General features: G+C 43.1%; 2 protein-coding genes across 3 annotated transcripts in view; both read right to left on the bottom strand.

Annotated features, from left to right (window-relative positions):
* LOC311026134 (deoxynucleoside triphosphate triphosphohydrolase SAMHD1-like) overlaps positions 1–7,974 on the bottom strand; it is a 72,089-nt gene extending 64,115 nt beyond the window's left edge. The window contains exon 1 of the mRNA XM_084029491.1: positions 7,915–7,974. The gene's annotated coding sequence lies outside the window, so the exon portion shown is untranslated. The remainder of the gene's footprint in view (positions 1–7,914) is intronic.
* Positions 1–16,306, bottom strand: part of LOC311026140 (endothelial cell-selective adhesion molecule-like) — a 75,232-nt gene that overhangs the window by 13,343 nt on the left and 45,583 nt on the right. The window contains exon 7 of one of the 2 annotated variants that reach the window (XR_014598449.1): positions 13,291–15,082. Coding sequence is in view for 1 of the 2 variants with exons in the window: in XM_084029501.1 (XP_083885627.1) it covers positions 14,557–15,082 (526 nt within the window). In the remaining variant the exon portion in view is untranslated. Of the gene's footprint in view, positions 1–12,222; positions 15,083–16,306 lie in introns of those variants that run through there. The other variant, XM_084029501.1, reaches the window with a different exon arrangement.

Here is a 16,306-nt window from a genome sequence, read left to right as displayed (position 1 = left end):
CTAGAACCCGAGAACCCTACCACCCTAGAACCCTAGAACCTGAACCCTAGAACCCCAGAACCCGAGAACCTGAACCCTGCGTGGGACTCACCCAGGTCGTGGCAGAGTCCAGCGATCTGCACACACAGGACGTCTCTGCGGGAGATGAGGAGCTCTGGCTGACTCTGGTTCAGGGCTTGTACCAATTGCCCGGCCAAGTGACCCACCCTGCACCCGAACACCACAAAACACCACAGATACATCAAATATATACAAACAAACGTTTTGTACACTGTTCAATTTGAAAAGTTGCCCTTACCAAAACTGGTCGCACTTAAAAAAGGTAAGTAAAGTCCTTAAGTTCAGTATTGTTGGGACCTCACCAGTAGGACTACACAATGCGGCCTACAAAAGCCTACAGATGCGGTCAGAACAAAGGGACAAAGGGGATTAAAAAATTACACCGCCGGGACTCCCGAACTACCGCCGCCGCGGTAAGGTACGCCGTCATCGATTGTATACCCACGCCGCTGGGTTGATTTCTGTAACGGTGTTTTTGACTAACCTCAGCCATATTCGCGAGCTCAGTAAGCGTCTACTATCATTTAAAAGACCGCGGTCCCGCTGAATGAACGCCAGTTCATTCACGAGCTCCCGTGTGATAGTAACACGCCTCCTGAGCCTTAGAATAAGGGAGCGCGCATTCTCCCCCTCTCTTTGTTTGTGTCCCGCTAACACACACGCACACATACATCGCCCCACGCGTATCCTCCGCCAGCTCTTTCCGGCGGACGCTAAGGACATAGCTCCATCCGGTGGCTGTACCCGGCCATCTCTCGCTCGCTCTCTCTCTCTCGCGATCCTATCGGACGTCAGTGGCTCCGCCCCTGAACGCTGTGAGGAATAGCTCCATCTGGTGGCTGCACCCGGCCATCTCTCCCTCTCTCGCTACTCCATCTGGCGTCAGTGGCTCCGCCCCTGAACGCTGTGAGGGATAGCTCCATCTGGTGGTCGCGCCCGGCCATATCTCTCTCTCGCTCTCTCTCTCTACCCACACGCACACACGCACATGCACACACACACACACACACACACACACACACGCACACACACTCCACGTGTGTCTCTCCCTTTTGTTTAGCTAAGCTTTGTGTGTTAGGTAGTTAGGTAATAAGGCTTTGTTAATTGCAGTGTTATTGATTGTGATCATTATTACTGATTTTAATAAATCTTATTATATTATAACTAGCGGTCTCTTGTGCTTGTTGTGTATATGTCACTGGATAACAGCAGGTTGTGAAGGCTTGTGCTTGAATTTCACGCCTTTTTAATTGTTCGATTGGTTTTGTACTTCTCTGCCAATGATCACGATGATTGGCATGTGAGTATAAAACCTTTATATGGAGACTGAATACAGTTTTAGGTTATCTTTTCCCGAGGGTGGTGCCCCGTTTATTCATGATTATATCATGATAATATATTAAATATAATTATTAATATCGATAATCATATTGACATTAATAATTAACTGTTGATAACCAAATCTGCTCCTGCTACACCCCCAACAGTATCGACTTGTAGAGTTTACTTAATGTTTTTAAGTTGTCCAACTTAAAATAGCAAGTACACTGATCTTTCTAAGTATTAGCAACTTAAGTAAGCCAAGTTAGCCTGACTTCACTGAACAGTTGTCTTTAGAACGATTAGTTCACAGGGATATTTGTATTTGATCAATTCTGAGTGCTGTGAACTATGGCCCCACCGTGGAAACTAATACAACTTTACTATAAAAGCATTTAGAAATTGTGAAACAAACATTTGGATTTATACACAAAGAGGCTGTTTGTCTTGACTTTTGTCACTGCATCAGTGCACAATGTAAGTTTTGTACACGTGAAAAGAGAAGGCAGATACTTTGTACAAACATTGTAGCCTGAAACACGAGGAAGAAGAACGTCACCCTTATTTATAAAGTCCTGGGTGTTTCCTGTAACACCCAGATCCATGATCATTGTGATGCCACAAAGAAATGTGTTCCAGTGCCAACTTTGTGTCTTCAAAGGGCTTCAAGGTAAGGCAAGGCAAGGCAAATTTATTTATATAGCACCATTCGTACAAGCAGCAATTCATAGTGCTTTACAGAAAGAAATAAGATAAAAGAATAACATCATAAAAAGGCAACAGAATAGTCATACAATACAGCAAAATGAAATAGCCAATAATTAAAAGTGACAAAATAAGCAAGAAGACAAATGCATGAATAGTAAAACAAAGTCATTAAAACAATAATACGATTTTAAAAAAGCACATAAAAGTTTTAAGATAACAAACAAAATTTTAAAATCTATCCTTTTACATACGGGGAGCCAGTGCAGAGATTTAAGGACAGGTGTAATGTGGTCCATTTTCGTTGGTCAAGACTCTGGCAGCAGCATTCTGGATAAGCTGCAGTTGCCTGATTGATTTTTTACTAAGACCTGTAAAGATGCCATTACAATAATCTAACCGACTGAAAATGTATGCATGAACAAGTTTTTCTGTGTCTTGTTTGGACAGAAATCCTTTGATTCTAGCAATATTTTTTAGATGGTAATAGGCAGATTTGGTAATGGTCTTTATATGGGTGTCGAAATTCAGATCCGAGTCCATAACTACACCAAGGTTTCTGGTTTTGTCTGTGGTTTTCAGTGCGATTAAGTTTAGTTGAGCACTGATCTCTAGCCTTGTATTTTTGGGACCAAAGACAATAATTTCTGTTTTATTTGCATTGAGCTGGAGAAAGTTCTGGTTCATCCACTCATTGATGTGTTTGACACACTGACTTAGTGAGTGTAGGGGACTATGTTTATGTGGTGAAACTGAGATATAAAGTTGTGTGTCATCGGCATAAGTATGGTAGGATATGTTAAAATACTCCATGATCTGAGCTAGAGGGAGCATGTAAATATTGAACAGAATGGGTCCAAGAATGGAGCCCTGAGGAACCCCGCATATTAGTTTTGTATGTTCTGATTCAAAATTACCAAGGGAGACAAAATAATCCCGATCTTTCAAGTAGGATTTGAACCAGTCCAGCACAGAACCAGAGAGTCCCACCCACTTCTCCAGTCTGTCAAGCAGTATGTTATGGTCCACCGTATCAAAAGCAGCACTGAGATCAAGCAGTACCAAAACTGTTGCTTTTGATGCATCACTGCTTAGATGTATGTCGTTTAGGACTTTAGTAGGGTTTGTGTAGTTAAGAAAATAAAAGCTTGATTGAGTGAAAAGCAGTCTTGTGAAAATAGAGCAGCCTTTGAGAATTCAAGATGATTGTTGTTGACGGACGGGCGGTGACGTGGAGTGAAGAGCGGTGACGGGTTCCGGCCAGCGGTGCTTCCAACGTTGTTTTTCAAAATAAAAGTCCCTCCGCTCCTGCTAGCTAGTTCCCCATTAGGGCTACTGATGAGTCCATCCATCCATTTTCTACCGCTTATCCTGTATTCAGGGTCACGGGGGGGCTGGAGCCGATCCCAGCTGTCATTGGGCGAAGGCAGGGTACACCCTGGACAGAACGCCAGTCTATCGCAGGGCCAACATGTACAACCATTCACACCTACGGGCAATTCAGAGTCATCAATGAACCTATCCCCATCCTGCATGTCTTTGGACTGTGGGAGGAAGCCGGAGAACCCGCAGAGAACCCACGCTTACACGGGGAGAACATGCACACTCCACACAGAAGTAACGGCGAGAAAGGCGAGAAAGGCCCGTGTTCTGGCACGTGAACAAATATAAAAAATGGTTGATTTGACACGGCAAGAACGACGAAAAGAACAGAACCATGATATGATTTTACAGAAAAAGCTTACTGTTAGATAAAAGCAGGATACCTAGGTCATCTCCATGTAACTTATGAGTAAACATTTTTGTTGCATGTACAGACTTCATTTTGACAATACTTTCATTTCCATGTTACCAGAAGAACATCTCAGTCAAAGTAATGAAACCATCTTGCGACCCCCTCGGTGTCTCCCGAAACCCTTGGCCCAGAACCCTAGAACCCGAGAACCCTACCACCCTAGAACCCTAGAACCTGAACCCTAGAACCCCAGAACCCGAGAACCTGAACCCTGCGTGGGACTCACCCAGGTCGTGGCAGAGTCCAGCGATCTGCACACACAGGACGTCTCTGCGGGAGATGAGGAGCTCTGGCTGACTCTGGTTCAGGGCTTGTACCAATTGCCCGGCCAAGTGACCCACCCTGCACCCGAACACCACAAAACACCACAGATACATCAAATATATACAAACAAACGTTTTGTACACTGTTCAATTTGAAAAGTTGCCCTTACCAAAACTGGTCGCACTTAAAAAAGGTAAGTAAAGTCCTTAAGTTCAGTATTGTTGGGACCTCACCAGTAGGACTACACAATGCGGCCTACAAAAGCCTACAGATGCGGTCAGAACAAAGGGACAAAGGGGATTAAAAAATTACACCGCCGGGACTCCCGAACTACCGCCGCCGCGGTAAGGTACGCCGTCATCGATTGTATACCCACGCCGCTGGGTTGATTTCTGTAACGGTGTTTTTGACTAACCTCAGCCATATTCGCGAGCTCAGTAAGCGTCTACTATCATTTAAAAGACCGCGGTCCCGCTGAATGAACGCCAGTTCATTCACGAGCTCCCGTGTGATAGTAACACGCCTCCTGAGCCTTAGAATAAGGGAGCGCGCATTCTCCCCCTCTCTTTGTTTGTGTCCCGCTAACACACACGCACACATACATCGCCCCACGCGTATCCTCCGCCAGCTCTTTCCGGCGGACGCTAAGGACATAGCTCCATCCGGTGGCTGTACCCGGCCATCTCTCGCTCGCTCTCTCTCTCTCGCGATCCTATCGGACGTCAGTGGCTCCGCCCCTGAACGCTGTGAGGAATAGCTCCATCTGGTGGCTGCACCCGGCCATCTCTCCCTCTCTCTCTCCCTCTCTCGCTACTCCATCTGGCGTCAGTGGCTCCGCCCCTGAACGCTGTGAGGGATAGCTCCATCTGGTGGTCGCGCCCGGCCATATCTCTCTCTCGCTCTCTCTCTCTACCCACACGCACACACGCACATGCACACACACAAACACACACACACACACACACACGCACACACACTCCACGTGTGTCTCTCCCTTTTGTTTAGCTTAGCTTTGTGTGTTAGGTAGTTAGGTAATAAGGCTTTGTTAATTGCAGTGTTATTGATTGTGATCATTATTACTGATTTTAATAAATCTTATTATATTATAACTAGCGGTCTCTTGTGCTTGTTGTGTATATGTCACTGGATAACAGCAGGTTGTGAAGGCTTGTGCTTGAATTTCACGCCTTTTTAATTGTTCGATTGGTTTTGTACTTCTCTGCCAATGATCACGATGATTGGCATGTGAGTATAAAACCTTTATATGGAGACTGAATACAGTTTTAGGTTATCTTTTCCCGAGGGTGGTGCCCCGTTTATTCATGATTATATCATGATAATATATGAAATATAATTATTAATATCGATAATCATATTGACATTAATAATTAACTGTTGATAACCAAATCTGCTCCTGCTACACCCCCAACAGTATCGACTTGTAGAGTTTATTTAATGTTTTTAAGTTGTCCAACTTAAAATAGCAAGTACACTGATCTTTCTAAGTATTAGCAACTTAAAGGAGTCATCACCTGGTTTTATACGTATCCAGCCCCCCTTGGATCGCTTTGGATCAATTCGTAAAACTTATTAGAAAAAAAAAAAAAAAATTTAATCAAACATTGAGCTTGTTCTGACCCTTTTTCGTACCGCGATTTTATCACGCGAGATTACGCGCGAGGTTTTGACTGGTCCGGATGTGCATTGTATAATATGTAATGAGGCGCGCGTTGATTCGCCGCAGGAAGGACAGAGCCGGGGGGGGCTTGCCTGCATGCAGACTCCAAAACATAATGGCGGCGCTTCGGCGATTTCAGGTAGCGGACGGGGCGGGGTTGGGTGGTGAAAGAGGGGTGGGCTTATGCAAGTAGCCGCCACGGTGACGTCACCGAAGGCGCAGAATCAAAATCTCGTGCTTTAGGAATGCACACCCTTGTGTGCTATTCCTGTTCGGAAAAAGAGCAGAAGCGAAAAAACGGCGCCACTTTCAAACTCCAGCCTTTCAGGCAAGTTTCAACTGAGGTCAAACACAGATATGCATGTTTTAACAAGAGAAATTGCGATTTCCAGGTGATGACTCCTTTAAGTAAGCCAAGTTAGCCTGACTTCACTGAACAGTTGTCTTTAGAACGATTAGTTCACAGGGATATTTGTATTTGATCAATTCTGAGTGCTGTGAACCATGGCCCCACCGTGGAAACTAATACAACTTTACTATAAAAGCATTTAGAAATTGTGAAACAAACATTTGGATTTATACACAAAGAGGCTGTTTGTCTTGACTTTTGTCACTGCATCAGTGCACAATGTAAGTTTTGTACACGTGAAAAGAGAAGGCAGATACTTTGTACAAACATTGTAGCCTGAAACACGAGGAAGAAGAACGTCACCCTTATTTATAAAGTCCTGGGTGTTTCCTGTAACACCCAGATCCATGATCATTGTGATGCCACAAAGAAATGTGTTCCAGTGCCAACTTTGTGTCTTCAAAGGGCTTCAAGGTAAGGCAAGGCAAGGCAAATTTATTTATATAGCACCATTCGTACAAGCAGCAATTCATAGTGCTTTACAGAAAGAAATAAGATAAAAGAATAACATCATAAAAAGGCAACAGAATAGTCATACAATACAGCAAAATGAAATAGCCAATAATTAAAAGTGACAAAATAAGCAAGAAGACAAATGCATGAATAGTAAAACAAAGTCATTAAAACAATAATACGATTTTAAAAAAGCACATAAAAGTTTTAAGATAACAAACAAAATTTTAAAATCTATCCTTTTACATACGGGGAGCCAGTGCAGAGATTTAAGGACAGGTGTAATGTGGTCCATTTTCGTTGGTCAAGACTCTGGCAGCAGCATTCTGGATAAGCTGCAGTTGCCTGATTGATTTTTTACTAAGACCTGTAAAGATGCCATTACAATAATCTAACCGACTGAAAATGTATGCATGAACAAGTTTTTCTGTGTCTTGTTTGGACAGAAATCCTTTGATTCTAGCAATATTTTTTAGATGGTAATAGGCAGATTTGGTAATGGTCTTTATATGGGTGTCGAAATTCAGATCCGAGTCCATAACTACACCAAGGTTTCTGGTTTTGTCTGTGGTTTTCAGTGCGATTAAGTTTAGTTGAGCACTGATCTCTAGCCTTGTATTTTTGGGACCAAAGACAATAATTTCTGTTTTATTTGCATTGAGCTGGAGAAAGTTCTGGTTCATCCACTCATTGATGTGTTTGACACACTGACTTAGTGAGTGTAGGGGACTATGTTTATGTGGTGAAACTGAGATATAAAGTTGTGTGTCATCGGCATAAGTATGGTAGGATATGTTAAAATACTCCATGATCTGAGCTAGAGGGAGCATGTAAATATTGAACAGAATGGGTCCAAGAATGGAGCCCTGAGGAACCCCGCATATTAGTTTTGTATGTTCTGATTCAAAATTACCAAGGGAGACAAAATAATCCCGATCTTTCAAGTAGGATTTGAACCAGTCCAGCACAGAACCAGAGAGTCCCACCCACTTCTCCAGTCTGTCAAGCAGTATGTTATGGTCCACCGTATCAAAAGCAGCACTGAGATCAAGCAGTACCAAAACTGTTGCTTTTGATGCATCACTGCTTAGATGTATGTCGTTTAGGACTTTAGTAGGGTTTGTGTAGTTAAGAAAATAAAAGCTTGATTGAGTGAAAAGCAGTCTTGTGAAAATAGAGCAGCCTTTGAGAATTCAAGATGATTGTTGTTGACGGACGGGCGGTGACGTGGAGTGAAGAGCGGTGACGGGTTCCGGCCAGCGGTGCTTCCAACGTTGCCTTCAACAGCTGATCGGGCCGCTCCGGAGAAAAAGACACCGGGCGAAAAATACCCAGGGTTTTGTTTCTACGCCGGCCGTGTCAAGCTAAGCGGAAACACGGATGATGCTTCCGGTGACTGTTTTTCAAAATAAAAGTCCCTCCGCTCCTGCTAGCTAGTTCCCCATTAGGGCTACTGATGAGTCCATCCATCCATTTTCTACCGCTTATCCTGTATTCAGGGTCACGGGGGGGCTGGAGCCGATCCCAGCTGTCATTGGGCGAAGGCAGGGTACACCCTGGACAGAACGCCAGTCTATCGCAGGGCCAACATGTACAACCATTCACACCTACGGGCAATTCAGAGTCATCAATGAACCTATCCCCATCCTGCATGTCTTTGGACTGTGGGAGGAAGCCGGAGAACCCGCAGAGAACCCACGCTTACACGGGGAGAACATGCACACTCCACACAGAAGGAACCCGGGCCCGACCCGGGAATCGAATCGAACCCGCGACTCTCTTGCTGTGAGGCAAGAGTGCTACCCACTACACCACCCTGCAGCCCCTACTGATGAGTCATTGTTTATTTTCCCATTACTTTATCTATACTCTATTATTTTTGTTAGTATATTATCATTTTATATAATTTAACGTGCCTTGATGTTTCTAAATTCATTAACCACAATTAAAACATTCAGGTCACATATTTTTGTTAAATATATATATGTTTAAATTGTATTCCGAATATGTAAGTTACAATGCAGCAATGAAGATCTGGGGGGAATACACAATAATTTATCTATGTATATATTTTAGGTGACGTCATGAATTAATACAAATGTTAGCCTATGTTAAGTTTGGAAAATTCTGAAAGCAGCCAGTAGGCTACAATAAATGTCTAGTGTAAGTGTGAGTGTAAAAAACACAACCTCTATAGTGATCCGAATAAAACAAATGATGAGGAAAAACAAGTCATCTTCAAAGCACCTATTTAAACGATCGCCTTCCAAAATTGAATATTTCATCTTAAATACCAAGAAAACTCTGACTAGACTAGACTTTTACTTTAAACAGTCTTTTACTTACTACTAAAAACAAGTAATTTCAGCTTCAGTAAACCTCAACTCTCCCGAATACTTCATGATTTTATTTTTACAAGTAAAATGCATCGCTTCCGGTATATATCTGGCTGTTAGGTAACTTGACGCAGGTCGCTCCCCATTGGCTGGCACGTGGAGCTGAAGTAGGAGCGAAGTGCTCGCTTGGGCATGAGGTTTGACCAGTGTTTGAAGGTAGATGGGTGCCGTTCCATTGATGGCCCTGAAGGCCAGTCCCATCGTCTTGAATTGGATGCGTGCTGCAACAGGGAGCCAGTGGAGGTCACAGAGGCGGGGGGTCACATGGGAGAATTTGGGTAGATTGAAGATAAGGCGTGCTGCAGCCTTCTGGATACGCTGCAATGGTTTAATTGCAGAGGCCAGGAGTCCGGCCAGGAGAGAGATGCAGTAGTCAAGGCGGGAGATGACCAGTGCTTGGACCAGGAGTTGCGTTGCATCCTTTGTGAGGAAGGTCTGAATCCTGCGGATATTATAGAGGGCCAATTTGCAGGATCGGGCCACAGCAGTGATGTTGGGGGTGCAGGATAGTTGGTCATCGAGCATTACGGTTTTATTCAGGTTAAGCTTGAGGTGATGTGCAGTTGTCCAGACAGAGATGTCAGCCAGACAGTCCGAGATGCGAGTTGCAATGTGAGTGTCAGAGGTTGGAGGAAAAGAGAGGAACAGCTGGGTGTCATCTGCGTAGCAATCGTAGGAGAATCCATGCGATGTGATAACAGAACCTAGTGATCTGGTGTATAGTGAGAACAGAAGCGGTCCTAATACTGAGCCTTGAGGGACACCCGGAATGCCTTCCACATGTTGCCTTGCATGTGTGTGTGTGTGTGTGTGTGTGTATATATATATATATATATATACATACACACACTTTACATATCCTCTTTGGTTTGCTGCTGTGTTCTATCGTTTGAGCACCATAGTCACGTTGACTTTGTTGTCGTACTTGACGGCGTTTGGCTACAGTCTCTTTTAGAGCCCACCCACTCAGACACCTGCAGCTCTCGTCGGCGTGATAAAGGTACGTGTCCACAGGCAGCGGTGTTTCCCCGCTCGCGAACGGCCGCGAAAATCTTCTAAACTGAATGTTGTCGATCTAAAATAAAGACAGATTCAGCAACTGCATAGCTTATTTCTTGCTTAAAATGTTTTCAGAAACACCTTTCGGTGAACTACGAGCCGCCATGTTGGTCTGCGTGAACTCCGGAGCAGACAGGACAGCTGTGAAAGCGATCGTCCAATCAGGTGCAGCCATGAAGTGTGCGCGTGATTGTATGAAGGAGAGTGCCTGTCAATCATCCTCTAGTGGCAGCCCGCCAAGCGTGCAATACTGGGAAGCGGCCATCCACTCGCGTTTAAAATCGCCCCTGTGGACACGTACCTCAACAGTCCTCTGGTCGTGTGCTTCATGGTGGCTGTCTTACATGCTATGTGTGCTTCTCTTCACCCCTCTCCCTCTTTGGAAGAGATGCCAATGCACGCTGAATTATAATTGGAACTGTAGCTGTAAATAACGCTAAATAAGAGCACAGCTGATCAATCACAGCTATTAGGCTACTGCTACCGCTGCTACTGCTACCGCTGCTACTGCTACCGCTGCTGCCGCTACCGCTACCGCTGCTACTGCTAGCGCTGCTTCACCGCTGTATGCTGCTGTTGCTTTGCTGCTGTGGCTGTTCCAACGGCCTGGTTCGTGTCCGGTCGGCCGCCGGTGGTCAGCCTGCTTTCTGCTGCTACGGGTGGCACTTATAGACTGTATGTGGAACTGCTGTGTGTGGGTGTCGGTGTTGGTAACCAGCTGCTGGATGCGACTTTTCCCAGGACTCTCAGCCACTGAGACTGCTTGGTGTATGTGTGCGAGTGTGTGTTGGCGTGTGGGTTTCTTTTAAAAGCAATCTGTCAAGGTTTGGTTTAATTGTTAATTTGTCTACTTTTTGTTGAATGGTTGAATTTTGTTTGAGTTGAGTTAAAAAATTTAAACGGGTTAATTGTTGATTTAATATCTCTGGCCAGAGGCTCTTTTGGTTCTTTTGTGCAGTTGATTTATTAATCTTATTCAACACTTTTCAGTTCTATTGATTTACATTGGTTGGCATATATTATAAAATATTGTTTCTTCTTTAATTTTGAGCCCTGTTAACTGCTTCTCCTGTTCCCCCTAGTGCTGAAGGCCGACGGTGGTGGTGGTCCCCTGTGTGCTGTGTGATTCCCTTTTTTAAGATTTTCTTTGTCTGCACATCACTTTTTTGCCGTGTGTGTGAGGGGTGTTCTCTTTCTTTTGGATGTCACTTCCCCTAGCAAACCCCTCCTCCAGCCGGTAAGCCTCAGACTGTCTCAACCTTTTCAGTTGGGCTCCCTTCTCCCTTTTTTGTGCCAAACCGTGTGACTATTTTTAAAAATAAAGTTTGTATGTGAGCATTGAACGCCGTCTCCTTCCTTCCCTGAGTAACGAACCTGAGTGTCCTTTTAGTTTTGAAGGTAATCATTGACCTTTAGTACGTGTCCTTGGGCCCAAACCCAAGGTGGCGTTGTCGGTATTTGAAACTGATTTTGAAACTGATGTTTATATATGACATACAATATCGTTTTACACCTACATGTCACAAAACACTCATCATAAATAGCAAATATGGATTGATCTTGGTTTCATGTGATTTCTCCGTGTTGATGAAACCTAAAGAACAGAACTCAACTGTGATTGGTGGATCCATTCTTCATCGTTGACCTGAAAAATAAGATTCATCCTTTCCTTTTTCTGGAACTGTGCCAGATATGGCTCTGTTTCTTAAAATGCATCATTATACTTCTCATTCGACTCATGACTTCAAATTTGACAATATCTAGAATTTAACATATTCATGAATAGGATGGTGTTCAGGTCTGTTTCCTCAGCACATCGATGTACAATGATGCAGGTTTAACATGTTGATGACTGTCTGTCCTGTAACCTCCACATCTCTTTACCAAAATAAAGTCCATTTGCTGCCCTCTGGTGGTTCACTTTTAATCTGAGGATGTCCTCCAACAAATAGCAACCAGTAAACTATTGACAGTTTATAAATAAGGACAGTTCAAAATCACAACTATTTTTCAAACGCGAGAGTAACCACTGAAATTTCCAATAAAATGTAACTCTTGATTATGTACATAACGCAACCGATCATTTCTCTTTTAATTGAAAATTTATTTTATACAAAGCGTTTTCCATGAACATAAATATAGAGGATACAAGTGCACACTGCACATCATTGTTCACACGTTTAGTTTGTCCACAGTAGTTACACGATCCATCAGAACTCAGCCCATGTTCTCTTCTACACCATCACTATATAAAAATAAAGGCGTGTCTTGAATACATTTTAATGTTCAGAATGAAGACGTTTCACAACGACCCATTCACAAGTTAAAACACTGTAACATCTCTGTAGTCAGCCCCGTCGGAATCATTCCCTCACAACTTCCCATTTTGCTTTAACGTATTAAAAATGTGTCACGACACAACAACCAGCTGCAGAAACAAATGATGCTCTTATGTTTCTCTTCACGTTTCAAATGACACGCTCCAGTGTAATGAAAATACAGCAGAATAGATAGCATGATTACCATCATTATACATCTGTTTTCCTTCTTTTTTCCAAATAGAAATTATATTTCAACAGACATTTGTGACTTATGGCGGGAATAAGAAAAGAACAAAAGCCACAGTAGAAAACTAAGCTGACACTATTGAAGGGAAAGTTCACCCCAAAATCTAGTCTGTGGATTATCTTCAGTAACCGGGTCAGGATTTCTGGAAAGAAATGTTGCTGGTCTTTATTTATTCCTTGAAAGGAAGCAAGGACAAGAGAAGGCAGATACAGTTTAGATTTTTGGGTGACCTGTCCCTTTAAAAAGCACCTCAATGACCACTCAGTGAATGAGAATATCTTTAATATTGGTCTTTTCTCAGACTCTGAGCCAGAAATCTCCACTTCATCCTCCTCTTTATTCTGACCGTTTCTAGAGGCTTTGTTCATATATATTTCATAGCCTTGTTTATACAACATTTATTACTAATAACATGGAGCAAATTGTTTTTTTAAAATATATATATATATATATATCTGTTGACAGTTTTTTCTGATTTATGGATACAAAGAGATCTCCAAAATTCCTCTGAAAAAACATTTGATTCTAATGTCAACAAAATGAAACTCTTGAACATGGATTTGCAACGTTCCCATTTCTGGACCTAAATCCACGGGGGGAAGATTCATGGTGATACTGTATACTAAGTTTTTTTTTTTTTTTTTTTTTTAACTGTGTCCACCTGTAGTGTTTCCTCTTCATGAGGAATATCTCACCATCACTTCCTTGGCACCATCAACAATCTTAAAACACCTTGACAACTCATGATTTTGATTTAGAGGTTCCAGGTTCGTCTAACCAGCCCGAAGCCTTTTGCCTCTGAATCAAACGTCGTCTATGTCATGTGGATTTCCAGAGGTTTCTTCCCGTTGACCTCCACTAGAATGAATCTAATCTACAGAGAGAATGTTACATGGTGGATATCTTTGGTTCAGTATCCGGTGTGGCAGGCAAACATATGACCTTCCATACAGGCCAACAGTATGCTATACGTTTATCACAAAATAAATATCATATTTACAGTTTCCATTCTGCAGGCAACTTTAGAATTATATTATAAGGGTGGACCCGTGTATTAGCAAAGTGCTGAATATTATAAGAAGCTTTTGCTAATCTGTGTTTCAAGAATTGAGTCTAAGAGCATTATATATACTGAAGTAAAGCTAAAATAAAAGGATTAGGATACTTTGCAATTTCAAGCGTTAGTATATGGATAATGTTGTGTTGCAGAAATATTCTCATTAAGACAGATCTTCATATCGCTCAGCCAGTCCTCGCTAACTTCCCGACGAGCGACACTCTCTCCTCTGAACGCTGCTCGCACGTTCTGCTTGAATCTCTTTTTGGTCTCGATAGTTCCTCCTTCAGGTCGTTTAGTAAATAAGTAGAGATGATGAAGTAGAGCAGAGCTGCTCTTCTTAGTCCACCTGTGAGGCTCGATGATCCGTTCACTGTTCACTTTGTGGAATTCATGTGGCAGGAAGTAAAAAAATAGAACACGACATTTAAAAGCTCAATTAGAAAAAAAGAACATTCAACAAATAAAACCGATATTGGAAATGCGCTGATACAGTAGAAAAGAGGATACTGGACAAATATATGAAAATCATATCTATACATATGCTGCAATGTATACAGTGCATACAGAATATAAAAGACTTGTACTCGGAGCAAGTAGTCTGTGTCTGAAAGTCTTGCCTTTGAGCTTCTGGGGTCAATAAGTGAATTTGACCTTTTCATCTATTAACTCTTTGCTAAAATAGTAGTTAAAACTTTCCCTTTAAAAAAAAAAAAATCTGCTGACCCTTCTTGAGAGCGTAAAGGGACAGTTACACTGTTTTTTGCACTGTTTTGCCAGCTCTGGCAGGCGTTAGACCAGAGAGCCGGCCTGGTTCTGTGCAGGCACCATGATGGGCACCCCTCCCATGCGGACGATGTTGGAGGCTGTGACCGCGGAGGTGGGCAGCGGTGGCGGGGAGGGAGCGGCCTGGCCGTAGGTCTGAGGCTGGCCGTAGGTCTGTGGCAGCACCTGGGCCTGGGGCAGCTGGGTGTAGCGCTCCGGTCTGGGGAGGGAGCTGCCGTTGGTGCTGGCCTCGGAGGCCACGGTCTGCCCGCGCGGCAGGGTGGGGTTGTTGTTGTAGCTGTAGTGGGTGGGGGTGGAGGCTCCGTGATGGCGGGACGGCCGGTAGCCGGCCATGCTGCCCGTGGCGGTGATGATGGAGGCGGTGTCTGAGGGCGGGCGCTGGGGGTACTGCTGCAGGTGGTGGAGGTTGCCGGAGGGCTCTTTGTGGTGCGGGCTGGAGGCGATGGAGGACAGGGTGCCGTTCTTAGAGATGATGTCTGAACCCATGCCACTCTTAGCCCAGGACACACGCTTGGGAGCCTGAGCGTCCTCCCTGCAGGAAGACAGAATGCGCCATCATGTTACTGTTACAGCACACACAAGACTTTCATGCAACATCTGAAAGAAGAAATCAACCGGTGGTACGATTGTGGGTCATAAACAGAACGAGTTAACGGGCCAAACGGCAGCTTTCAACCATCAATCTGCTCTCTTAATTAAAAGTAATTCAATACTTTAAAACTTGACTTCTGTTGTGGAAAAATGAATCTGCCCAATAAAGATCAACAACCAGGATCAGCTTTTTCTCCGAGGTTTATTCCACTAAGTATTCTCATCTGCAGAAGAAAGTACTGTTCACCCCTGCCTTCTGATGCAAAGGTTCAGAATCAGCAGGAACAACCCTGAGTCTAACAACAATCTCCCTTTAAAGGAGGAGGAACCATGGACAAAGGACGGATCATGTCCTATCTTACAAAGACAAGATGTACAGGCAAGGTCAAGATTTACAGAACACAGGCGTCATAGTCCTGAAATTATCTTATGTCAATGTGGCACTCATGTTCATATCATCTACAAACAGGCATTCATTTTCGTCATAGCATAACAGTCAGATGAGGAGATGCGGATCGACGTCTGGCCTGACAAATATTCTGATTATAAAGTACAAACATCCAAAATTCCCATTACACTTCAAATATTAAAATGCAAATCTGTAAATAAGTTACTGGCAGAAATGGCCAGATATGGTTTTCAGGTCATGGCCTAAAGGCCCATCAGCCTTAATGGGAGATGTAATTCTGTAAGTTTAATATTGAGATGCAACAACCAGAACAGGCAGAAATGGTCAAATATCGGTTTCTGTGCCAGGAAGTAAAGACATCGTTTCACTAAATCTACATGTTTTAAGATTGGTTTATTTTCACAAATTCAAAGTGGTCCAATTAAATTCAGGCCGAAAATTCAGAAATCATTTACAGGAATATATTTTGAAAAATAATAAGTTTTTAGTTTAACAATCACTTCCATCTTGAAGACGTCGCCTTGGACACTATAACTGAGCTTTCTTTCTATTTTCTGACAAATCATTGAGTGAATCAGATTCATTGATTACTTTAGCTTCAAGTGCTGAATTAAAGGCCCATCGTGTCAACATTTGTCTTCAACATTTTTGTCTACTTTCATATTATGATGTAACATTTTTATGACTTTTATCAACATATTGCACTATGATGTTTTCATGACTTTATTAACTTTGATGTTTTTGTGATTCTGTTTC

This window comes from Eutrigla gurnardus (genome assembly GCF_963514095.1).
Source record: "Eutrigla gurnardus genome assembly, chromosome: 15".
Lineage (NCBI taxonomy): Eukaryota > Metazoa > Chordata > Actinopteri > Perciformes > Triglidae > Eutrigla > Eutrigla gurnardus.
Note: the sequence above shows the minus strand (reverse complement) of the source record. Positions and strands in the feature narration are given on the sequence as shown.